We start from the raw sequence: 23,913 nt of genomic DNA on the forward strand, positions 1-23,913 counted from the left end.
GTGGTGGTCAGCTTCTGTGAGTGGGGTTGTTCCATTTGGGGTGAGCTGGACGGGGCAGACCAACCCCGGCTCCTGTTTCCATAATTTTCCTGCCTCCCCCCATTCTCCCCTCCACCTGCTGGCGGGGACCCATAGGAAGGGGGCAGAACGGGCCAGGCAGGTCTGGAAGGAAAAGAGCAAAATCAAAATCAAGATAAAGGCTGCCATGGTCAGCGTCCCCACGGGTCTCCCCCGCGTCTGTTTCAAGTGTCTCCTCCCATGTCCCCAAGCGCCTGGCACCGGTCTGAGAAGCAGGTACAGCTTCTTCACGTCTCCGCCCCACGCGCCTCTCGGGGGTCCCCTTCTTGCTCCCTTCCTTCCTGCCAGGCTCTTCTCCGCTTCTCCCTGCTCAGCGCCGCCCTCCTTGGGTGGGGAAGGGAACCTGGAACGCCTCTTTCCTGGGCCCCACCCTCTTACAGTTTCACTGGGCAGCACAAGGCAGGCTTGGGGGTGGCAGAGGAGGCCAGCGAGGAGGAGTTGGGAGCCTGTGGGCTCTGTTCTGACAGGTGTCTGCAGGCAAGAGGCGGGGACAGGGAGGGAGGTGACCCCGGGTTCAGGTGTGTCACTGGGCCTGGGGGAGAAGAGGGCTCACGTTGGTGGCTCTGGGCTAATGAACTCATTCCTCTGCCTCCAGGAGCTCAGGGCAGGGCAGGCGGGGTGGAGGGTGTTAATCCAGGAAGCAGGTCTCAAGCATCTGGAGCCAGCCTGTGTGAGACCTGAGGGCCTGGGGGGTGGTGAGAGTATCCCCTGCTGTCAGGGCCCCTCAGTCAGGGGACTGACTTGGAGGCGCCAAGAAGGCATGGCACCAGGAGGGACATGTGCGTGCGTTTGCGTGGAGTGTGCGTGTGTGCATGCTGCGTGTGCACGTGTCCGTGTCCAGTGGGGAGCGGTGTGTTCTCACAGCTGACTGTGGAGGGCTGACTCGCAGAGACGGGTTCCATGGGGTCTCGAGGTATCTTGAATAAGGACTAGGGAGGCACCAGGAGCTTCTGGTCAGGTCAGTGAAGCCCGCCTCGTTTCTGGAAGTTTCCTCAGGTCACCGTGCAGTGACTGGACTGAGGCAGGGTAGGGGGATGGAGACCCATTTGGAGACTGCTGCACCTGTTGGGGAGCTTCAATGCGGCAGGGTGACAGGGAGGGTGGTGGACAGGGAGGGCTCAGGGGAAGAGGTGGCATTTGATCGCCGCAGAGGGCAGGAAGAGGAAGGAGGACACAGCGGGTGGCTGGGACAGAGGTGGCAGAGGCCAGTCTATTCAGGATGCCTTTGAAGGAAAGAAGGTATGGGAAGGCCGAGCCGCAGCCCTGTCAACCACCTGTGGGGGGTTCTCTCCCCAGCACTGCGCCCCACTTGCGCCTGTGCTGAATGGCTTTGGGGAGCCCGTTGGACCCCAGTGCCTTCATTTCGTCATCTGTAGAACAGGGATACAGTTCGGACGTGCCCCTCATGGGGTGGTGAGGCTGAGATGGGGTGACATGCTTACAGGCCGGCCTGGGAGGCGCTCTGCAATCGGTGGCTGTGGCGGTGGTCTTGATACTCACAGCCGGCCTGCGGGGCAGCCCCGCCTCCCAGCCCATGAGAAATCGGCTCAGAGAAGCTGTCCGGCCCCTTGCAAGGCCACACGGTTGGGGGGTACAGACCCAGGTTGTGCCGGGGCCCCCGGCTTTGTGTTCTTCCTTCCATGCCTGCGGCCCCCCAGAAGGCTGGTAGAATGCCCAGCCCATGGTGCTATGTTGCCCTCCTCCTGCTATGAAAGCTTCTGAGTCCAGCACAGGGAGAAGCCAGCGGGAGTCTAGTCTGGTCCCTAGCTAGTCCCCCACTGCCATGAGACCCTTGTCTGGGAGCCTCAGTTCCCGCGTCTGTAAGTGGGGGCTCCACACACCTAGAGAAGGCCAGCTCTGTCAGGCCCCTGGCCCAGGAGAGGCTCCCGGAAGGGGCTTCCCATGCCTCTGCACAGGACTACGTTGCTGTGAGTTGATGCCAGGGTGGCACTGGAGCCACAGTGCCGGCTGAGGCCCTAATGTGGTGGTGATAAAGATAAGGGGCTGGAGGCCCTGTGGTCACAAGTAGTAATAAAGAACACACCCAGGGTGGGAGGGAAGGAGACCAGCTGGCAGTTATATGCCTGGGGGCACCGTGTGGTTCTTATGCTTTTTTTTTTTTTTTTTAAAGATTTATTTATTTATTATTATTTATACAAGCACTGGGTACAGTCAGAAGTGCGGGAGGGTGAGAGAATTCACCAGAGCCAGAGTGGGGAGCAGAGCAGGCAGAAGGACCGAAGTACACTGCTGAGGGGAGCAGCGGGCGGCAGGAGAGGTCTGCACGCCATGTGGGACCCTCCTTCGGTGGCTGGGGAGCAGCCAGGGATCGAACCGGTGCTGCAGAGGCTGCTGCGGGCAGCTTCATAACCAGCGCTCAACCACTGCGCCACCGGGGAGGCCCTCTTATGCTTTTTTAATCCTCATACCCAGGCCTCCTGCTGGCACTGGGGGCACAGAAGCACATACAGCATCATCTAGGCCCTCAGGAGGGGATGTGGTGACTGTTCAGAGCGGGCATTTGGAGCTGGTGAGCATGGGGTGCTGTGGACTGGTGAAGCCAGATATTGGGGTCAAGGTGGGCTTCCTGGAGGAGGTGATGCAGGCTCTTCCGCTTCTTAGTTGTGCACATGTCTTGGTTTGACAGACAGCCATGCCTGTGCTGATGGTGCCGGAGGACACGCTGCAGGACAGTGGACCAGGCAGAGGGACAGACAGCTACCCCAGGGTCGGAGAAGGACTGGGAGAGTCGCTGTGGGGAGGCAGAGCTGCCTTGGAGGGGAAATAAGTGGGAGACTCTGCAGTGGGCAGCAGGGTCAGGCCTCCTGGGGAGCTGACCTTGAAGAGGTGTTCTGGCTTCAGCCTGGGAGCCATGGAAGCTTCTGGAAGAGCTTAAGAGAGGGGTCCTTATTGGTTACACAGCAGCCACATTTTAAGAGGCTCTCTGGCCTCTGAGTAGAGGATGCTGGGAGAAGCTAGTGGACATTTGCTGCCTTCCAGCTGAGAGCCAGAGTGGTTTGGACACTTACAGGTGTGTGGCCTGGACAGGCATTAGCTTACACTGGAGGTGGGGATGGAATCGGGCGGATTCAGATGATGGGACTCCGGCGTCAGTCCCGTCAGGTTTGGTGACGGGCCCACAGTCACACGGCCAGGGGGTGGGGAGCAGCGCCTCAGGCCCGGCGTCCGGAGGAGGCCTGACCTGTTGCTGTGACTGCTGCCACCTGGTGAGCAGCCCTGGCGAGGGGAGACATAGAGTGGACGGGGGAGACAGGCCAGGGCCGGCGGGGGCTGCGTCTCATGCTCGCGCGGGGGTCACGGCGGTTGATCTGGACCCCTGCCCGTCTGTGTTGCCCGCAGCTCCTCCAGAGAGGAAACAGTCAGGGAGGGAAGGCGGTGCCGGTGGAGCGAGGGTGAGGCTGCGAGGGCTGGTGTGTGATGGGGAGGCGCTTGTGACCCCAAGCAAGACAACCGGATTCATGTCAAGCGCCAGCATTTCCAGGGGGATGCTTTCGCCTCGCGGCCTTGGTTTCCCCATCTGTAAAGTGGAGGCGGTTCTGCCCTTGGGGTGAAGGGGACTCGCACAGGCTGGGCTCGGCAGGCGCCCGGGAGACGCCGGGCACTGTGCTCTTGTCACAGTGTGTGCAGCCGGGGTCACGCGCTGGCCACGGCGACTGTTGGCCTCTCTGACTTGGGACGTGGCGTGGTCTGCCAAGCCAGCTCGGCTCAGGGACCCGGGGTGCCCTCGAGGACTGAGACCCTCTGGCTGCAAGGCCAGTCAAGGTGCCGGGAGGGGTTGCTGGTTGGGGGGGTTCAGGGAGACTGCGGGGAGAACGAGCTCCTGTTTCGTGGTGGACGGAGGGTTGTGTGAGTCCAGGGAGGACACATCAGTGCAGGGCAGGGACAAAGGCACCTGGAAGGGTCAGACGGGCCCATGTGATGAGCCCAGGCGCTTGGAGACTCTCCTTTGATTTTACCAGGTAAACATGCGTGAGGCCCAGAGAGGGTGAGAGCCGGCTCAAGGTCACACAGCAGCTGGTGCTGGGAGCAGACCTGCCTGCTTGGGGGCCTGGGCGCTGCCCCTCTCTGTGAAGGAGGAATGTGATCATTTATCAGGGGAGTTTAATAATGAATGAAGTCGGAGTATCTTTAATGCAAGCAGCAGGCCCAGAGTAATAAGGGGCGCTGTATTAATTCGGAAGTTAATGAATATGCAGGTGTGTCTGAATGATTAATGGGGCTCCCGAAGGCCTCAGAGAGGGGTGCATGAGCCGCTGCTGATGGAAATATGAATATTGCATACATCTGGGAAGCTGGATAAACTGGGGAGCAGGTGGGCATTAATGAACCAGGGGACGCTAGACGGCACAAAGGGCAGAATATACAGACGTTCAGGGGCAAATACACACTGTCATGGCTCAGTGCTCTCGTTTCTTGCTGTGTGATCTTGAGCAAGTCACTTAACCTCTCTGAACCTCAGTTTCCTCATCTGCATAATGGGTATAAAAATAGTACCTGGTTCCTAGGAGCCTGAGGATGACATGCATGAGCAGCCCTGGCATGGGGCAGGCAGAGAGCTCACGTCTGGTACCGTCTGTGTAGCTGATTAAGAGGCCAGAGAAAGTGTAGCAGTAACAATTAAAGTCTCTTGACTATGGACAGCACTTTGCAGTTTTTAGTGTGTTTGGGGGGTGCTCTCATCATTGGTCCACCCCCTGTTCCATGCAGCATCTGTGTGGGGTAGAGGGGGCGAGGCTCGGAGAGCAGCGGTCACTACCCAGTTGTCCAGGTTTCTAGCTCTTGCCTGTGAACCTCAGAGGAGGTAGAGGTGGAACCCCCAGTGAGCAGGAGGGGGTCCTCCCCCGCAGCATTTGCTGAGTGGAAGGATCTTCAGGGTGATTTGTTAGAGCCTAGTTTCTCCACCTCTCTGGCATTTAGGGTTGTTTTAAGGCTTTGATGGTAAGATTGACCCCTCGCCTGTGTCTAGATTTTGGGGCGTCCCAGACTCTGCAGATGTCATCCCTCTGATGCTTGGAGCAGCGGTGCAGGGAGTTTGCAGGCACTGGCCCAGTCTCCTCTCGTCTGTCTTGTGTCCTGGGGAGATGCAGGTTCCTGGCCAGCGTGTGCTTAGGGTGATCCCTCAGCCTCCCCCAACCTCAGTTTTCCTCACCTTCCAACTGGGCATGACAGGTGGCTGTTGGGTATTACTTGCTGGACGGGGCTCACAGTTGGTGTTGGGGCAGGAGAGGTCCCCACCAGTGGCTGCCTGTGCCCTGGTGTCTTTTCCATCCTTCCTGCCAGTGAACCACTGTGGTGCCCCTCCCGGGTGCTGGCCTGGGCCCTGCGTGAGAGATCCGCCCTTTCCCATCCTCGAGGAGGTCCTGGTCGAGGCAGAAGGCGGTGCCCGTTGTGCAGGCGGGGAGAGCCAGGGGGAGCAGAGGACGTCCCCACGCGGGCAGGGTGAGGAGCGGTGCGTGCAGCCTGCTGAGCGCTCCCATGGAGGCTGGTCTTCCCGCGGGAGTCCTCAGCTCCCAGCAGGGCACTCGGAGGATGGCTGTTGGACTGAATGAGGGAGCAAGCGAGTGAATGGCTGGCGTCTAGGTCCGTTCCCAGCTTCTGCTGGGCACTCGGCCAGTGAGCGGAGGCACAGCCAACCCTCTCTTGGTTGTCCCAGGTGGGCCCAGGGCCAGCCCGTCTTGCATCCTCCTCATTTCCTCTGGGTCTCTGGCCTGGGCCCTGAGGGCCTCCCCCTGCCAAAGGCTGGGTAGGGGCGCATAGGCCTTTGGGTAAAGAGCCTGAGGCCTCAGGGTCACGGCAGCGCCTGCTGTTGACAGATGAGGGAACTGAGGCCCAAGGGCAGAGGGCGCGGCTGCTCCCAGGGGCTGGCCCTGTGGCGCGGTGGCCTGGCTGTGTATTTATAGTCTGTTGATCTAGGTGAACAGCGGAGCCTGCCTTTGCAGCCTCTGGATCAGAGGACGGCTTTGAACCCTCCGGGGCTGTGGAATCGGAGCTAACTCCCCTGGGGCGGGAGGATGTGGCCTCTCACCTTCTCCTTCACAGCCCGGGGCTCCTGCCGGGCCCTTTGCCTGGGGAAACTTCTCCAGCCGGGGCCAGGGCTCAGCCGCCTTTGGTGGGTTCGGCGGCGTCTTTGTCTGGGTTTGTCGTTATGCCTCTTTCCTCCAGCTCTGCAGGGAGACCGCGTACAGCATGGGGTCAAGGGCACGGCCCCGCGGCCTCAGGCCAGCCGACCCCTCTCCGAGCCTCAGTCTCCTCATCTGTGCAATTGGGCATGATTCCCACCCGGCTCTGTGGCCAGTGCTGGGCACTCGGTGCTCGAGAGCGGGTAGTCACTAGGCCCCAGAGCCCCTTGGGGCCGGAGCATCCTCTGCTGGGACAGATGAGGCACCGAGGCCGTAGGGCGGCGTGACTTGCCAGGCCCGTGCTGCCCTTTGGGGCAGAATTCAGACTCTTTCATTCTGAACGTTGAATGAAGCTTCCCAGACCCCACTCCTTCCCAGGGCCCGAGGGGTCCTTGGGGCAGGTTGACTACTCACCCCCCCAGCTTGGGTCCCACCCCCGTTGCTATGGGAACGGCTCCACTAACTCTATGCTTCTCTTACAGAGCAGAGACGACTGGCTGCCCTGAGCGCAATTCAATTCAACAGACATTTACTGAGTGCCTACTATGCGCCAGGCCTTAGGCTAGGCACTGGGTGGGGCAGCGAGGGGGGAGGGGTCCCGTCCTCAGGTAGCTCTGGGCTGGGGGGTGTGGCGGAGACAGGCTGGGGCTGACCAGCTCAGCATCAGGAAAGAAGCCACCTGCAGGGCTGGAAGCTACACAAGAGACCATCCATGCCTCAGTTTCCCCATCTGTAAAATGGGGGGTGGGAGGGGAGGTAGGAGCACACACTCTCTGGGGTCCTCCAGGATTCTGTGGGGGTGGAATCAGGGGACAGGGCAGGATGGGTCATGCTCCCCACCCAGAGGACACCCCGAGACTGCTCAGAGAAGGCATGACTTATGGGCTGTGGGATGCAGAGGCGGGAATGACACCCAGGCTCCACATGAGAAAGGCCTAAGGATGGCACCCCCACAACTCCATAGGCTGTGAAGGAATACTGTGGAGCGAGAGCTTAGAGAGGGAGAGAGGGGCACATGTAGAGGGGTTTAGGGGCTGCGTTTTGGGGTGTGAGCTCTGTTCTGGGGGCTGTTGGGGATGGCGGGTCAGGAATGGATGCTCCTGCTTTGTTTTGCTCCTCCCCCTCTCCCTGGGGTGCACCGAGGATTACATTCCCACAGGCCTGCACCCTACACCCTCGTCTGCATCCCAGCCCCAGAAGGTGGGTGATAACGGGCTGGGTTCACAGATGGAGACGCGGGCTAAGAGAGGGAAGCTTCTTACCAAGGTCATGATCTGACCCCAGACTCCCCACGCTTCCCCCACAGGCTGTCACTGAGGGGGCATCACTGTGCTGCGCGACCTTTCCCGCCCCAGGGACCCCCCCCCCCAATCCAACAAGCTCTGAGGAGGTCTCTCAGGGCTATGTGGTTGGTTCTGGAGGATGAGGTGGGAGAACTTCCAGATGTAGCAGGACAAGCCATCACCAAGACCCAAATTTCTGTCCCTGAAGCCACCCTCTGAGATGGGGGGCGGGGTGAAATGGGTTCCTTCCCACTTTACAGATGAGCAGACTGAGGCCCTGGGAGTTATGTGGCTCATCCAAGGTCAAGCTCACTGAGTGGTAGCCTGGACAGGGAACCCCCCCCCTCTCCTTATCATCTAGCTGAGGCTGGAGGGAGGCCTGTGAGGCCCTGAGGCCTGTGCGGAGTTGACCCCCACAGCCTCTGGGGGATGGCTGGGGGTGGGGGTGGAGACTGGCACTGGGGCCATAGCCCTGGGTTCCAATCCTGGTTTTGTCTTGCACAAATGCTGTGAGCTTGAGCAAGTCATGAATGATCCTGAGCCTTGGTTTCCTTATCTACAAAGGGAGAGACACGTCTTTCATTTAGTCATGACCAGGTATTTATTGAGCACTTGCTGGATGCCTGGTGCTGAGCTCTGATGGAGAGCCCGCCTCTTCCTCTGAGACCTTGGTCCAAGGAGAAAGCAGCAGTTCTGATTCTGGCTGTGATGCAAGAAGCCCATTGGGAACCCACAGGGGGGACCCCAATCAGACTGTTTTAATTGGCGGAGGAGGCAGGAGGGCAGGAGAGAAGAGCAGGGCTCCGTGGGCTGGGCTTCTGGTGTCAATGGAATTTTCCAGATAAGGGGGGAGTCAGTGAGGGCTTTGAGCAGGGGAGTCCCACGCTCAGGTTCACGTTCAGACCTCCCTTCCCTTGCTGGCGGAGGATCAAGATTGAAGGGGCAGCAGCCAGACCAGAGAGGATGCTGAGAAGTTCATCTGGGGCGAGGAAGGAGGCTAAAGCAGGGCAGGGGCCGTGGGGGGCTGTGCACAGAGACCTCCCAGGTGGGGAGCCGGGCAGCTGCAGGGGTATTGGGTTCAGTGAGCTGGGGGAGAGGCAGGGAGGGGGTGGGCAGGCAGCCCTCGTGAGTCCAGTCCAGGACCAGCGGAGATTCAGGTGCCAGGGAGGGTCCCGGAGGCAACAGGGGTGCAGGTTTTGGGCACCAAGCTGGTAACACAAGCCGTGGAAAGGGCAGAGATGCTGGGGGTGGGGGTGCAAGTTTGAGGAGCAGAGGGCTGGGGCCAGGACCTCAGGGGAGGCCACTGCTAAGGGGCTGAGGAGGAGGAGGAGCGGCGACCTGGGGGCTGGGAGGAAAGCCGAGTCCAGCAGGAAGGGGTCAGGACTTAGTTCTGCTGGGAGATTCCAGAAGTTGCATGTGTCGAGCTCTGTGCCCAGGGCTGGCACCCAGGAGGGGCCGGGAGGGTCAGTCTCCACCTGTCTTGCCCTCGGAAAGCAGAGCTGGAGTCTGCCCCCTCGCTGTCCCGGGAGGAAGCCACCTAGGAGGAGGAGGAGGAAGGCCAGGCTTTGGGAAGGAGTGAAGGGGAAACATTTGCATGCATAACAAGGCAGAAGTGAGGGAGAGAAAAAGAGGGAGCAGGAGATGAAAAGAAATTACCATACGCCAGGATCTTGTTATTCAACCCAATTTTCAAAGGACCACAGCTGTCGCACTGAGATAATCCGTTAATTATAACCGCCATTGTGCTTTGGCAACGGGAGAGAAACCGAGGCTGGGGAACAGGCTGAAGGCGGGGGTGGGAGCAGGCCTTTGGGGGGGCTGGACCTATGAGAGGGGGCAGGGACAGGCAAAGAGGGGTGTGTTGTCCTCAAGTCTGGAAAGAAGACATGGTCTGGGCCTGGTCACAGTGGGTGATGAGGGTGCCAGGCCTGGGCCACGCCCACCAGCCGCCCCCACAGCCACAGCAGCAGTCACTCTGCCCCTCTGAGGGAGGGCACTCTGGTTCCCGTTTTACAGAAGAGGAGATTGAGACTCAGAGGAAAGAAGTAGCTTGCCAGGGCCCTGCTGTTCAGTGGCAGAGCCAGGATTTGAGCTGGGTCAGGCCCTGCCCTTCGAGGAACACCTTAGGGAGGGCCGGCCTCAGGGACCCTGACTTGGTAGCCATGCATTCCCAGGCCATGGTTTCTGTGCAGCCAGCCGGCAGTCATGGGGTGTCCCTCCTCCCGGCATTTCCAGGGCTCCCCCTGCAGGGACAAAGCCTCCTTGTTCTCCGATGTGACAGCTGCAGGGCCCTACAGGCCCCCACCCGCCCAGATATGCTGGTCTCAGGGCCAGGAGGCCTGGTTCAGGGTTGAGATGGGCCCAGGGAAGGTTGTCAGGCCAGCGAGGGTGGAGAGGCCATGGGTGGGGAGGGCAGGCAGGTGTCCCAGGTGAGGGGAACCGGAAGTCTGTGGGGAGAGGGGTGGGCATGTGAAACTCCAGGAAGCCTGGCAGCTTGGACTCTGTTGGGATCTAACAGCCCTTCCCAGGTGTGGCTTCAGCAGCAGAAGACTTCCAGGCATCCCCGGCAGCCTTAGCCAGGACTTCAGGGAATCGTGTTTGGGAGCAAGTGATCCTCAGGCCCCGACATGAACCCGCACTCCACCCGGCAACCAGGCAAGAGCAGCAGGCAGGTCTGGGGGTTGTAAATGTGCACCCCTGGCTTGGCGTTCCCATCCCAGTGGGGCTACTTGGAGTCAAGGGGGGTTGTGGGTGGGTCAGGGCAGCTTAAAGTCCTACTGAGTTAGTCTGTAGAGCCGTGAGCCAGAGAGGCGAGACTGTAGACTTTCAGGGCCAAGAACTGTAGATTCGTCATAGAACTCGATCCCAGCCTCATAACAGAGTTTCCCCAAAAAGACAGACCCATGCCGTCAGAGCGTCTCAGAACTCAGTGCCCCGGAGCCGTAGAACCTGAGAGGACAGGGGCCACTGGGGAGGTGGGCCCCCTGGGGGAGTTACCACCTTGGGGCTCTGACCAGAGGCTCATGGGCCTCCACCACACTGGTCGGGGTTCTGATGGCATCTGTGGGGTTGCCGTTCTGCTGACCTCACCAACTCCAGTGCCCAGAGGTTGGGGGAGCCCGAGCCGAGAGGCAGCGAGGAGCACGGGCCCTGGGCCTGGGCTACCTGCTCGGTTCCTGCAGCTGGTGACCCGGGGCAGCCAGGGTTTTTCAGTTGATTCCAGAAATGGGGATTTCAAAAAGAAAATCTTCTAGGTCTTCAACACTGACAACTAATTAAAAAAATATATACGTTAAAACCACTATTCAGATCCCATGAAACAGGACCCCACAGTATCTCGACTTGCTGCCAGGCTGCAGAGGTCAGGTCCGTACAGCAGGTGTGAGACTCAGTTTCCTCCTCCGTAAAGTGGGGAGACAGTAGCGCCAGTGCCATGAATGTTTATATCTCGCCCAGGCCGCCCATCCCTCCCCACCAGGCTGCCTCTGGGGGGGCCCGCAAGCTCCCCTTCAAGAGCCCCATTTCTCCTGGTGGGCCCCGCTGCGCCACCCCACCTTGGGATGGCCCTGAGGGTGTTGGGACGTGTTTACCCCTTGGGGCCCTGGAGGAGGGGTAGAGGGTGGGCAGAGCCGGGAGGGTGGGCCTAGCCGGTGCCTGGTACATAGTAGGTGCTCCATAAATGTTTATTGAATGAATGAATGGAGGCCATGCAGGCAGAGGCAGCCGTGCGTGCGCAGGCACTGGTGAAAGAGCGGGTCCAGTGGAGACTGGTGAGTAGTGCCCGGGGCTGCAGCTGAGCGGGGCCTGGGGTTGGCCAGAGACAAGGCCAAGTGGCCAGCAGGGACCAGGTGGGGGAGGGCAGGGGCCAAGTGGGCGGTCAAGGGCCAGGTGGGGAGGCAGGGGTCAGGCAAGGGGACAAGGGTCAGGTGGGGTAGACAGTGCCAGGTGGGGACCAGGGGTCAGGTGGAGGAGGGCAGGGGTCAGGTGAGGGAGGCAGTTCCCAAGTAGCCTGGAGGGTTCTGGGAAAGCCATGGGTGATCCTTCGGGTGGGACCAGATCATGCTTGGCTCTGGACAGGAGCCTCCCATCCAAATGCCTGGAGGGTGGGTGGGTGCCGGGGAGTGGGCTGTCCTCTGAACCATTGTTGGGGTATCTCTTGGCAGGCTGCTGGGCGGGTTCTCAGGGCCAAGGCCTTTGGGTCAAAGCCCTTCCTTCCTCCTAACTACTTCCTTCCACTGAGGCCTGGACAGGGTGCAGGTGCTACGGACAGATGAGACACCCCAGGAGCAGTTGAGTTCATGGGGTGACCCAAGGGGCCATTGACTGAGGTCTTTGGGGGGCCCAGTAAACCAGAGTCACCTGTATATTGCCATCCTCCCCATGAGCAGATCAGGAAACTGAGGCCCAGAGGGGTACGGTGCTGCCCTGCACAGGTCGCGAGGGGAGCCACCTCGAGGTGTCATGACCCCGTGGCCCAGCGGACCAGCCCCAGGCCCTTCTCCGGCTTGGTCTCTGGACTTGGAAACCAATGGCGCCCTTGCAAACCCAATTAAACCCTCAGTGATGGTCAGGCCTAACTAACAAGATGTGACTGAATGGGGATGGACAGACACCCAGCTTCTTGGGTGAAACCCGGAGACTGCCCAGAGCTGCCGAGGATGCTCAGGGCATCGGGCTGTGGCCCGTGTGTGTGACGGGGCCTTGGGGCTTGGCTGACATCTAGGACTGGTGAGGACATGATGCTGGTGCAGACTCACTGTGCTAACGACACCTGGCATCAAAGCAGGGAGGCGGAGGGCCCGGTGCACACCACCACGTCGGCCACCTTGGTGTTGAGCTCCGCTCCAGGTAACACGTTTTCAGAGGGACCTTGACAGTCTGCCTGGTCTGGGCAGCTGGCCCCCAGCACAGGGGTTTGACACCCTGGCGTAGGAAGAGCATAGAGGACGTGAGGCTGTTGTGCCTGCATAAGCCTAATGCAGGGTGGGGTGACAGACTGGCAGGTATGGAGGTGCCTCTGGGTGCATGGAGTCGGGGCTACTGTCTTGATCTCAGCGACTCCGGATGGCAGGCTGGGACTGGTGAGTGGAGGTAGAAGAGAAGCGAGATTTGTCTTGTAATACAAGAAGAAATTTCTCTAAGAGCTGTTCAAGACATGATTCAGATGGGTACTGAGATTCTAGAGGCTGGAGGTATGCAAGCTGGGGGTGAACTCACCTCTGCCAGAATCCTGAAAAATTGGGTATTCCAAGAGCTTGGGCTGGCCGACATTCTCGGCTAAGGGGTTTTGGGGAGACCATTGAACCTCTCTGAGCCTCTTTCCTCATGCAAAATGGGATCATGAGGCTAAAGGAAGGCTCGGCACACTTCCCAACACCTGCAGTAGTGGGGCCTCCCTCTGAGAGTTCACGTCCTGACCAGTGCAGTCAGGGGCGCCAGGGGCTCCTTCCATCCTGTCCCACACACCCTGTTCTGAGTCCTCACTCACCACCCTCTGGGCACAAAGCAGTGAGTTTTGCTTTCACGGTGGGGGGAGAGGGATCTGCGAGTGGTGAGAAGACACCAAGGCCAGGCTCGAATGACCAGTAGATTATCTCAGATTCGGTGTCAGGGAAGGTGAAGTTGGGGGGAGCAGTTGAGTAGAGACCCAAGTGAAGCGAGGTAGCGGGTTGTGCAGATGTTGGGGAAGAGCATCCAGGCAGAGACAAGCATGTGCAAAGGCCCTGGGGTGGGAGTGTGCCCGGGGGACCTGAGGCTCATCGATCCGTTCCTGATTGATGCGGAAACTAGTTTCTCTTGGATTGTGGGCAACACACCCTTGCACACTATCCTTCACAAAGGACCAGGCCCCAGGCGGCCCGTGCATGTCTAGCCCCTGCCATCGGCCCAGCACTTCAGAGGACAAAACCTCTGTTTTCTCATCTGTGAAATGTGGCGAGCAGCACCTGCCATGCAAGGTGGATATAAACTTGGAGGAATGTAATATGCCAGGCACAAAGGAGCCATGGGGCGAGGCGACGCTGACTGTGGTCGGCCTGCGGTGGAAGCCCAGAGAGGTTAATGAATGTGTCCTGTATCACACAGCTCAGCAGTCAGCCCCAGGACCAAAGCCACGCCTTTTCTCTCTGCCCTGCAGCTGGGCTCATCACACCTGAAATCCAAACTCTTTACTTACCAAACAGTGGGCCAGCAGCGAAGGTATAAATCTCTTTACCGACAAGGAAGAGGCCCAAGCAGCAGCTTGCGGAACCCGGGGGGCCCCTGAGGAACCCCGGTGGGCTTGCTATCCAGCCCCCAGAGGTGGCGGGCTTTGTCTGAGGGTGGAGTGGAAGCCCCCACCCCTGGTTTGGTGCTGTGCCTCCAGCGTAGAGTGGGTGGCGCTTGTGTGGCCCAGGAGTCCTGTCCTCCTGATCCTAGGTGATGGCGTTGGTGTGGGCGGTGACAGGGCACCCAGGGAGCTTTGCCCAGCCTGGCCCAGGGAGAAGCCATGCCAGGGCTCATCAGCTGCTGCCAGTGAGGTTTCCCCGGCTCAGCCTCCTGAGAGGCGGGCACGCGGACTGCGCCCTCCTGATCCACTCCTGGGACCCTACCACATCCCTTGGGAGCAGGGGCCCGAGCTGACACAGTGCCCTGTGCAGAGTGTTTGTCTCACCACCATCGTGTCCTGGGGTTTCGTGGGACATCCTGGGACATTGTGGGGCTCATCTGGCCACACAGGTGAACAAACTGAGGCTTGGAGAGGGCCTGCAGTTGGCCCAGAGCCCCAGAGCCCGCCAGTCCTCCGTTCCCTTTACTCCCCTGCCCGCCTGTCGGCTGAGTTTTCGGAGGGCTGTGCGGGGCAATGTGCTCGGGGCTCGTAACCCTGGCTCCTGGCACCCTGGGGTGGGGTCTGCCCCACCCACTTCCTAGGCTTGTGCCCAGTGACCCTGGTTCGCTGAGGGCCAGGGGAATTCCAGGTTGGCAGGTCGGGACCTGTCCCACCACCTGACCCCCTGCCAGCCGGCCCGGTTCCCCGCTGAGGGGGGCTGGGACCGGGCTAAGCAAGGGCCCCCTAGTCTTTCTGGCTATGAAGCGCCAGGGTCCCACAGGAGGATCCTGACTTCAGGGGTGGGTGGGGTGCTGAGGCCCAGAGAGGGGGAGCCCACCGTGACTCTGGCTTTCCGGGCCTGGGCTGGGCCCTGAGCCCCAGGCCTGGGAGCATGGATGTGGCTGGGTCTCCTCTCCCTCCTCTTCACCCAGCGGTGTCCCTAAGACACACACCTTGTGAATCCTGTGACCAGCGAGACCAGGGACCCACCCCAAGATCTCCCAACAGCACGACACTCCCCAACTTTGCCTTCCTCCTCGCTGTAGATGCTGGGGGGCGATCGGGCCGCCCCTGCTCACGCCACAGTTCCCTGTTCCTGTCACATCTGTGCTCACACGGGGGCGGGGGGCATGTGGGGGCTGCTCAGGCCAGGTCAGCCTGGGGCGTTGTCCCCCTGCTTCTGCCTCAGCCTGTTTCTGGGGTGGCCACTCTCTCCCAGGTTGAGCACCACTCAGGGGTGCTGCTGCTGGGGGGCAAAGGCCTCTGCTTCTAATAGCTGCCCCCACTCTGGGCTGGTCACGGGCTGCCTGGGCGCTCGGGAAGCCGGGGTTCATCCGTCATCCTGTACCCTGGAGGGCAGGCAGCAGGTGCTGTGCCACCCCCCTCCATTTGTTTCCCCCCACCGCCCCCTGCGCCTCTCCCTGCTTGGCTCTCTCCATGTTGTTGCTTTTCCGTCTTCCTTGTCCTCACCTCCTGGCTGCAGCTCCCTCACCTCCTTCCCCCGCTCAGGTGGGGGATCCGGGCTCTGCTCTTCCCATCAGTGTGTCTAGGTGGTGGTCACCCTCCAGGAGCAAGGGGAGGACACGACCCCGGGGACCCTCAGCTCTGGGCCAAGAGAGCCTCAGCTGGCACGCTCCTCTCCCCACACCTTGAGTGGGTGCGCAGCCGGGCTGGGGGCCAAATGCTGCTGTCAGCGCCTTCTTGGCCTTGCCATCCCCCCCGGCTGCGTCCCCTCCCTGGCTGCGTCAGGCCTCAACGGGTGGTGGGCAGGCAGCCCAGGGACTGGGACAGGGCGCCTGACGCACACAGGGCAGGGTGATGGGGAGGCTCTGAGTCATGGGGGGGTGGGGGGGACGCTGGGCCCCTGCCCAAGCAGGAGACCAGGAGGAGCAGGAGAGAGAGCCACGGGCAGGGTCACCTTGAGGCTCAGGTGAGCAGAGCTCAGAGTGGCCGGTGGTGGTGGTGGGGGGGTGGGGCTTGGCAGGCCTCTGCCCACCGGACTGCTGGGGAAGGGAAGAGGCAGGACAGGAGGAGCTCCCCACATGGAGCCTGGGCTCCTCCCTGCCCTGCCCCTTCCGTCCCCTCAGTCAGGCCTGCCCTTTCCCAAGGCTCCAGCCAGCTCAGCTGCACAACGCCCCCAACTCCCAGGGGTGCTGGAGCTGTTGGAGCAACCCAGAGGGTGGGGGTAGGGAAGGGGGTTGGCTAAAGTTGTGTGGCTAAAGTTGCCCGTGTGCACACATGCTCATGTGCACACATGCTCATGTACACACATGTGGGACATGTGCCTGCGACCCCCCGAGATGCCCCAGCGCCTCCCTCCCCACCTGCCCCACACAGGTGCACCACGTCCACGCGGGAGAACCCCTGTAGCTGGCTCTCGCATGCGTCCTGTGCACACGGGTGTGCGTTGCACACGTGCCTGCTGCACATCCGTCTCCTTGCACATGGCAGACACCCCTGCACCGGCGCTCTGAACCAGCACGGCCCTGCGCGTGCACCTGCATACAAATTTGGTCCCCAGACGTTTCTGGGTGGAGGAGCAGCAGACAGAGGGCGAGCTTGGCGACTCAGCCTCCAGGACCGCTGCTCTGCCTGTGGGCAGCGGGGAGACGGAGGCCCTGGGACTGGGACTGGCCTGGCGTGCCCTGGGCCAGCGGGAGCCCAGACCTCCTGACTTGGGCCCGTGGCCTCCCTTCCTGCCTTCCTCCAGGCATGGGCACCCCCACCCGCAGGCCACCCCAGCCCCCAAATTGGCCCCGCAGGAGACGGAGGTGTGAGGCCGCCGCGTCAGCTGCAGTCGGAGGGGCGATGCGGCCGTCTGGTTTGTGGACCACCTCCGCCACAAAAAAATGGCCGCCGAGATTTCTTTGGGGACTTTCCTTTCCCTCAAGCCTCTCCTCTGTTCTAGCCCTCTGGGGCTCAGGGCTGTAAATTGGTTTTGTTTTAAGGGCAAAGGGCTAACATTTGTCTCAAAGCAAGCTCTTTCCTGGAGGTTCCCAGGAGGGGAGGCAGGAGGCAGAGGCGGCTTTTGTGAACAGTCTACAGCTTTCTTTATCCAAACCTAATCTTCACATCCCTGGACACCGGCCGGGGTGGAGTGAGGGCGCGCCCAGAGTCCAGGGCCCACTCGGGGAAGCTGGAGCCCCGGCTGGCCGAGGGACTGTCTGGGTGATGGGAGCAAGCCTCCCCGGGCCTGGTTTCCCTGCTTGTGGAACGAGGGGCCGTGGGCTGTGAGCCCTGTGCCGCCCCTGCCCGGAGCATCTTGGCCTGGGCAGCACGGTTCACCTCTTCTGCCACGGTGGCCAGGTGGGGGTCTGGTCCCCACTGCGTAGATGTGGACACAGACCGAGACTTGGTGCTCTCCAGGCAGCCAGCTGGGCCCGGCAGACGGGGCTTCACCCACCTGACTCCTGCTGCCTCGGGAGACCCGGCCGGGCCCAGGCTGTGCTGTGTGACTTGGGGCAAGTCCCTGCTCCTCTCTGGGCCACGGACTCTTCAGCCAGGGGGAGGATGCTGAGTCCTGGCCACGCTGTGGGAGACCTCCGGCTTGTTCACCTGCCTGAGGCTCCCCCCCACCATGGACCAGAGCCCTCCACCAAAAAGCACTTTGAGGTGGTGATATTGGGGCGTCTCCGACTTCCCAGACTCACCCTCTCCCTTGGCTCTGCTCCTGCCTGTGGGACGAGCTCTCCGTGTGCCCTGGCCCTGCAGGAGACCCCAGCCTCTGCTTCCCCTGGCGTGGGGGGCCCACAGCCACGCTGCTCTGCCTCCCCTCCCCCCTGGAAGCCGAGACAAGGGAATTATTTTTGGAACAAGAGCGGTTACACAACAAATGAATTATTTATCTTTGGGCATGGAGGAGAGAAGGCATTTTGCTGGGCTTCTTAATTCTTTATCTGGATTGGGGGGTGTCCCCGTGGGTATGTGGCCATGTGTGTGGCCCGTTGGTGGTGTGCAGGGCGTAGGTGTGCTTGTGTGTGTGCGTGCGCGTGCCCGTGTGCCTGGCGTTCTGGTTCCCGAGGGGGCAGGCCGGTCTCCGTGAGGGTTGGTGGCCGGACACGGACAGGCGTGTCGGGGGGTGTCAGGGGGTGTGTGTGAGTGTGAGGGTGTGCGTGGGCACCTGACTGTCACTCTGCAGTCTCCCTTCCCTGCCCACTGTCTTGGGGCTCTGTCCCTGCTCCCCTTCCCCCTCTTCTCTCTTTTGTCTCCCTCCTCCCAGGACCCCCAGCCCCTCCACCCTCTGTCGCCACCCACTGATCTCACCCACTGGGACCCCAGAGTGCCGCTGGCACAGAGGATCCCCAGGAGAGGGCAGGGAGGGGGCTGGGGGCCCGCGCTGGAGCTCAGAGGGGCCGCTCTGAGCCTTCACACTGATCTGTCACCCCCTCTCGGTGCTGCCTTTCAGGAACCAGGTGACAGATGGGTCTCTTCCTTCCTGCCCCCATCTCTGGCGCTCCCCCCTCAGAGCTCCACTCTCCAGCCTCCCGCGGGAATCGTCTGAAGTTCTGAGCCCAGAACCCAAGGAGGAAGAGGAGGAGGAAGTGGAGGAGGAGGGAGAGGAATCGAGCCCTGATCCTGCGCGCCTTCCCGGCAGGAGAGGAGCAGCGCGGAAGCAGGCTGTGGGGCCCGCGGCGCCCCTGGCCCCGGCCTGGCCGCGGTGCCCGGTGCCCGCAGGTAGCCCCCCGGCAGTCCCCCGGTCCTTGGCACTGGCCGTGCCTGCTTCACCTGGGGCCCCCGTGCTGGGGGTCGCCCCCAAGATGGTGGCGGCCCCGGGGAGGACTGTGCTGCCGGCCCCAGCCTCCAGCCGCTAGGCCCCCCGCACCCCAGCCCCTGACCCTGAGCCCGGCCTGCGAGGGGGCCGTGGCTGGCGCCATGCTGCGCCTGGGGCTGTGCGCCGCGGCGCTGCTGTGCGTGTGCCGGCCGGGTGCCGTTCGCGCCGACTGCTGGCTCATCGAGGGCGACAAGGGGTACGTGTGGCTGGCCATCTGCAGCCAGAACCAGCCGCCCTACGAGACCATCCCGCAGCACATCAACAGCACCGTGCACGACCTGCGGCTCAACGAGAACAAGCTCAAGGCCGTGCTCTACTCCTCGCTCAACCGCTTCGGGAACCTCACCGACCTCAACCTCACCAAGAACGAGATCTCCTACATAGAGGACGGCGCCTTCCTGGGCCAGTCGAGCCTGCAGGTGCTGCAGCTGGGCTACAACAAGCTCAGCAACCTGACTGAGGGCATGCTGCGCGGCATGGGCCGGCTGCAGTTCCTCTTCGTGCAGCACAACCTCATCGAGGTGGTGACGCCGGCCGCCTTCTCCGAGTGCCCCAGCCTCATCAGCATCGACCTGTCCTCCAACCGCCTCAGCCGCCTGGACGGCGCCACCTTTGCCAGCCTGGCCAGCCTCATGGTGTGCGAGCTGGCCGGCAACCCCTTCAACTGTGAGTGCGACCTCTTCGGCTTCCTGGCCTGGCTGGTGGCCTTCAACAACGTCACCAAGAACTACGACCGCCTGCAGTGCGAGTCGCCCCGCGAGTTCGCCGGCTACCCGCTGCTGGTGCCCCGGCCCTACCACAGCCTCAACGCCATTACTGTGCTCCAGGCCAAGTGCCGCAATGGCTCGCTGCCCGCCCGGCCCGCCAGCCACCCCACGCCCTACTCCACCGACGCCCAGCGGGAGCCTGACGAGAACTCGGGCTTCAACCCCGATGAGATCCTCTCCGTGGAGCCGCCGGCCTCCTCCACCACCGACGCGTCCGCCGGGCCCGCCATCAAGCTGCACCAGGTCACCTTCACCTCGGCCACGCTGGTGGTCATCATCCCACACCCCTACAGCAAGATGTACGTGCTGGTCCAGTACAACAACAGCTACTTCTCTGACGTCATGACGCTCAAGAACAAGAAGGAGATCGTCACGCTCGACAAGCTGCGGGCACACACGGAGTACACCTTCTGCGTGACTTCGCTGCGCAACAACCGCCGCTTCAACCACACCTGCCTGACCTTCACCACACGGGACCCCGTCCCCGGCGACCTGGCGCCCAGCACCTCCACCACCACCCACTACATCATGACCATCCTGGGCTGTCTCTTCGGCATGGTCATCGTGCTGGGGGCCGTCTACTACTGTCTGCGCAAGCGGCGCATGCAGGAGGAAAAGCAGAAGTCCGTCAAGGTCAAGAAGACCATCCTGGAGATGCGCTACGGGGCCGACGTGGACGCCGGCTCGGTGGTCCACGCCGCCCAGAAGCTGGGCGAGCCCCCCGTGCTGCCCGTGTCCCGCATGTCCTCCATCCCCTCCATGATCGGGGAGAAGCTGCCCACCTCCAAGGGGCTGGAGGCCGGGCTGGACACGCCCAAGGTGGCCACCAAGGGCAACTACATCGAGGTGCGCACAGGTGTGGGTGGTGACGGCCTGGCCCGGCCTGAGGACGACCTCCCGGACCTGGAGAACGGCCAGGGCTCGGCGGCGGAGATCTCCACCATCGCCAAGGAGGTGGACAAGGTCAACCAGATCATCAACAATTGCATCGATGCCCTCAAGTTGGACTCGGCCTCCTTCCTGGGGGGGGGCGGGGGCGGCGGGGACCCCGAGCTGGCCTTCGAGTGCCAGTCCCTCCCTGCGGCCGCCACCGGCTCCTCCGCTGCTGCCCCCGGGGCCCTGGAGCGGCCCAGCTTCCTGTCACCCCCATACAAGGAGAGCTCCCACCACCCCCTACAGCGCCAGCTGAGCGCCGACGCCGCCGTGGCCCGCAAGACCTGCAGCGTCTCGTCCAGCGGCTCCATCAAGAGCGCCAAGGTCTTCAGCCTGGATGTGCCTGACCACCCGGCTGCCGCCGGGCTGGCCAAGGCCGACTCCAAGTACATCGAGAAGGGCAGCCCCCTCAACAGCCCGCTGGACCGGCTACCTCTGGTGCCCGCGGGCAGTGGGGGCGGCGGTGGCATCCACCACCTGGAGGTGAAGCCCGCCTACCACTGCAGCGAGCACCGGCACAGCTTCCCCGCCCTGTACTACGAGGAGGGCGCCGACAGCCTGAGCCAGCGCGTGTCCTTCCTCAAGCCGCTGACCCGCTCCAAGCGGGACTCCGCCTACTCGCAGCTCTCCCCCAGACACTACTACTCAGGTTACTCCTCCAGCCCTGAGTACTCATCCGAGAGCACGCACAAGATCTGGGAGCGCTTCCGGCCCTACAAGAAGCACCACCGGGAGGAGGTGTACATGGCCGCCGGCCACGCCCTGCGCAAGAAGGTCCAGTTCGCCAAGGACGAGGACCTGCACGACATCCTCGATTACTGGAAGGGGGTCTCGGCCCAGCAGAAGCTGTGACCCTCTCCTCCCTGGTGAGGTCGGAGGGGGAGGGCAGGGCGCGCGGGGAAGGGCCCGGGCGGCCGGGCGGGGCGCGCTGGGGGCCGAGGCCCCGCAGTGGACGCACACGCACACCCGCACGCACGCACCATGCACACACCTGACCACCACCTGACTGTGAACACCACCACCCGACAATAACGGACAGGAAAACAAAGACACGTTCTCCTTAAAGTTTACACACTGATACCGACACCAGTGTCTACTGTGCTGCCCAGGGCTCTGCAGGGGTGCGGGCTGGGTGAGGGCGGGGGGGGCAGATCAGGACGCCCAAAGAGGGTGTGGGGTCTGGGGCTCTGGGACGAGGACAGGTCTGGGGGAGAAGGAGGCCGGGCGGAGATGGAAGAGCCCCCTCTGGGGCAGGAAGAGGCGCCCCCCATCCTGGCTAGGCGCCAGGTCTCTTGGAGATAGCACCAGGGGGCCGGTGGGCCTCACGGCCTTCCTTTATGGATGGGGAAACTGAGGCCCGGAGAGAGGAAGTGATAAACCCAGGGTCACGTGGCAGGTTAGTCTCAGTGTCCCCACTCCCCAGCCCAGTGCTATTCGTGCCCCCAGAGGCTGCCCTGGGTTCCCCCTCTGTCCACCCACCACCCCTTCCAAAGTGGTGGTCTCCTTGGGGCCGAGGGACTTGAGAATCAGGAGGGTGCTTTTCCTTTCTAGAAAGCTCCATGGCTGCATCCCCAAAGCTGTGATTCATCATGCCGGGGGGCTTCTACCCCCACCCCTACGCCAGCACCCGGGAGAGGAATGAGGGGAGCATCCCCTGCTGGGGGGAGCACGGGACGTCCCACCAGCCCCTTCCAGTGTCTTCCAAGTAGTCTGGGGTCTGAGGAGAGCGGGCTGGGCCAGCTCCCACCGCATCTCAGGTGCAGCCCCCCGTGCTCCAGCCCCCCAGCTTCTCTGGGCCTCCAGGACCCCCTACTCATCCCAGAAGGACAGCAGTGACTGTGAGGCCTGGGAGCGGTGGGGAGGCTGGTGTCACGGGAGCCTTCTGCCTGGGCCTCCCGCCTGCCTGACCCCCATCATGGGCTCTCAGGGCAGATCTCAGCTGGGGTACCCACCCATGCCCCTGGCCTCAGGGCCCCAGGTTTCCAAGGAAGTGGCCACTCCCCCTTGCTGACCCCCACCCAACATTGAACAAAGCACAAACAGTGAGCACCCCCCAGGGCAGGGGGGCAGGTTGGGTTTCAGGGGCCCCTCCCCCCTCCCTGGCCAGTGTCTGTCGCCGCAGCAACCGGGGGCCTGGCAGTTAGGGCTGTTGGGCTCCTGGGGGTTCTTTCTCAGTGTGGGTGGCAGAGGGCTGCAGGGTGGGCAGGCCCCGCAGAGGCTGCCTTTCTCGAGAGCCAGGGGCACCTGGGACTAGCTCTGGGGGCCAGAGCTGGGGTCTTGAACACTCTCTAGGTGCCGAGGGGCCCGAGCCAGCAGGCCTTCCCTCCCCCTGTGGTTGGGAGGGGGTTGTGGGGGGGTAACTGTAGCTGGCCTGAGGCTCCCCAGGCTCCTGGTGATGGGCAAACTCACTCCCCCAGCCCTGCCGGACACCCCAGCCTCTGGCCTGTCACCCACTTGGGTTTCTTGAGATTTGGGGAATGTGACTGGGGGGTGAGGGTGGGTGCTGGGGTGGGATCAAGAGCTGTACTGTGTGTGGGGGGGGACTCTGACCGGGAAAGCTAGTGCCATTCCCTGGGGGTGGGCTCCTGTGATCCCCTGCTGGGGGGTCGGGTCTGGAGGAGGACAGTGGAAAACCAGGGGGCCTTTAGGCTCAACCGAGCACCTCTCTCACACCTATTTGGGGGACTGACCAAGCCCAAGGCTCACTTTGGGGGTGACATTTGCAAAGAAAGGACTTTTTCTGGGGAGTGGAGGGGAGGGGCCAGCATGGATATGCAGAGCAGACCTCCCCGCCCCCCAAGACCTGCTCCCCAACCCCTCCTCACACCGAATTGGCAAAACAGAGAATGAGCAGGCGGAGGAGCCAGCGGTGTGAGAAAGCAGATTCCCTGTTATATTTGCATGACGATTTTACTGTATTTTTCTGAGCAAACATCTGTCGTGTATGTGCCAGTTTGTCCAGACTCCCCTGCCCGCCCTGCCACCCCCTTTTCCCCCCTTCCTTCTGTTGTGATCTGACCAGCAGCTCTTGAAACCGGGGAGGGGCCATCTCTGCAAAAGACCCAAAACAGGTGCCACCAAACACTCGCCCCCCTGCCCCCCCACCTTTTGGAGGTGGGGTCCACAAGTGCCACCCCCTCTCTCCCATCGTCCTCTGCCAGGGAAGGAAGGCGGTGTGTGCCCCACTCGCTCCCATTCTGCAGATGAAGAAGTCGGGGTCCCCAAAGAGGAAGGGGCCTGGTGATTTGGCCACCGGGTGGGGTGGAAGGTCAGGTGGCTGCTGAGTACAAGAGAACAGGGCTTCCTGGGGGTGAAGGGGGGGACTTGGGGCTGAGAGGGAGGAACCCACGGGAGGAACCAGGGTCTGAGGCGGGCCTGGCCTCCCCGGAGCGGGAGGGTCTGAACAGCAGAAGCCGAGTCCCACCCTGGCCACCCCCACCATTCCTGGCTGAAGACACCAATGAACGCCTCCCACCGTGTTACTTCAGGGTTTAAGCACAGGCCTCACCCCAGTAGCCAGAGTCTTGCAGCCCAGGAGGTGAACCACCCATCACGACCCCGACATACCCATCTCTGAGGCAGAACAGAATCGAAAAGTCTGGCCTCTGGGCCATGCCGGTGCCCAGCTGCCGGG

At 62.1% G+C, this 23,913-nt stretch overlaps 1 protein-coding gene across 1 annotated transcript; it reads left to right on the forward strand.

Moving 5' to 3' along the window:
* The first annotated feature begins 18,675 nt into the window (after positions 1-18,675).
* ELFN2 (extracellular leucine rich repeat and fibronectin type III domain containing 2) lies at positions 18,676-22,797 on the forward strand. The gene has a single exon (XM_037513617.2). The coding sequence runs from the start codon at positions 18,681-18,683 to the stop codon at positions 21,129-21,131; it is 2,451 nt and encodes an 816-aa protein (XP_037369514.1). The 5' UTR covers positions 18,676-18,680; the 3' UTR covers positions 21,132-22,797.
* The last annotated feature ends 1,116 nt before the right edge of the window (positions 22,798-23,913 follow it).

The sequence above is a fragment of the Talpa occidentalis genome, unplaced genomic scaffold (genome assembly GCF_014898055.3).
Source record: "Talpa occidentalis isolate TD23 unplaced genomic scaffold, MPIMG_talOcc4v2.1 talOcc4.16, whole genome shotgun sequence".
In the NCBI taxonomy this organism is placed as follows: Eukaryota; Metazoa; Chordata; class Mammalia; order Eulipotyphla; family Talpidae; genus Talpa; species Talpa occidentalis.

Coding starts and splice junctions, on each gene's coding strand:
- ELFN2 (XM_037513617.2), top strand. CDS start 18,681: ATGCTGCGCCTGGGGCTGTGCGCCGCGGCGCTGCTGTGCGTGTGCCGG.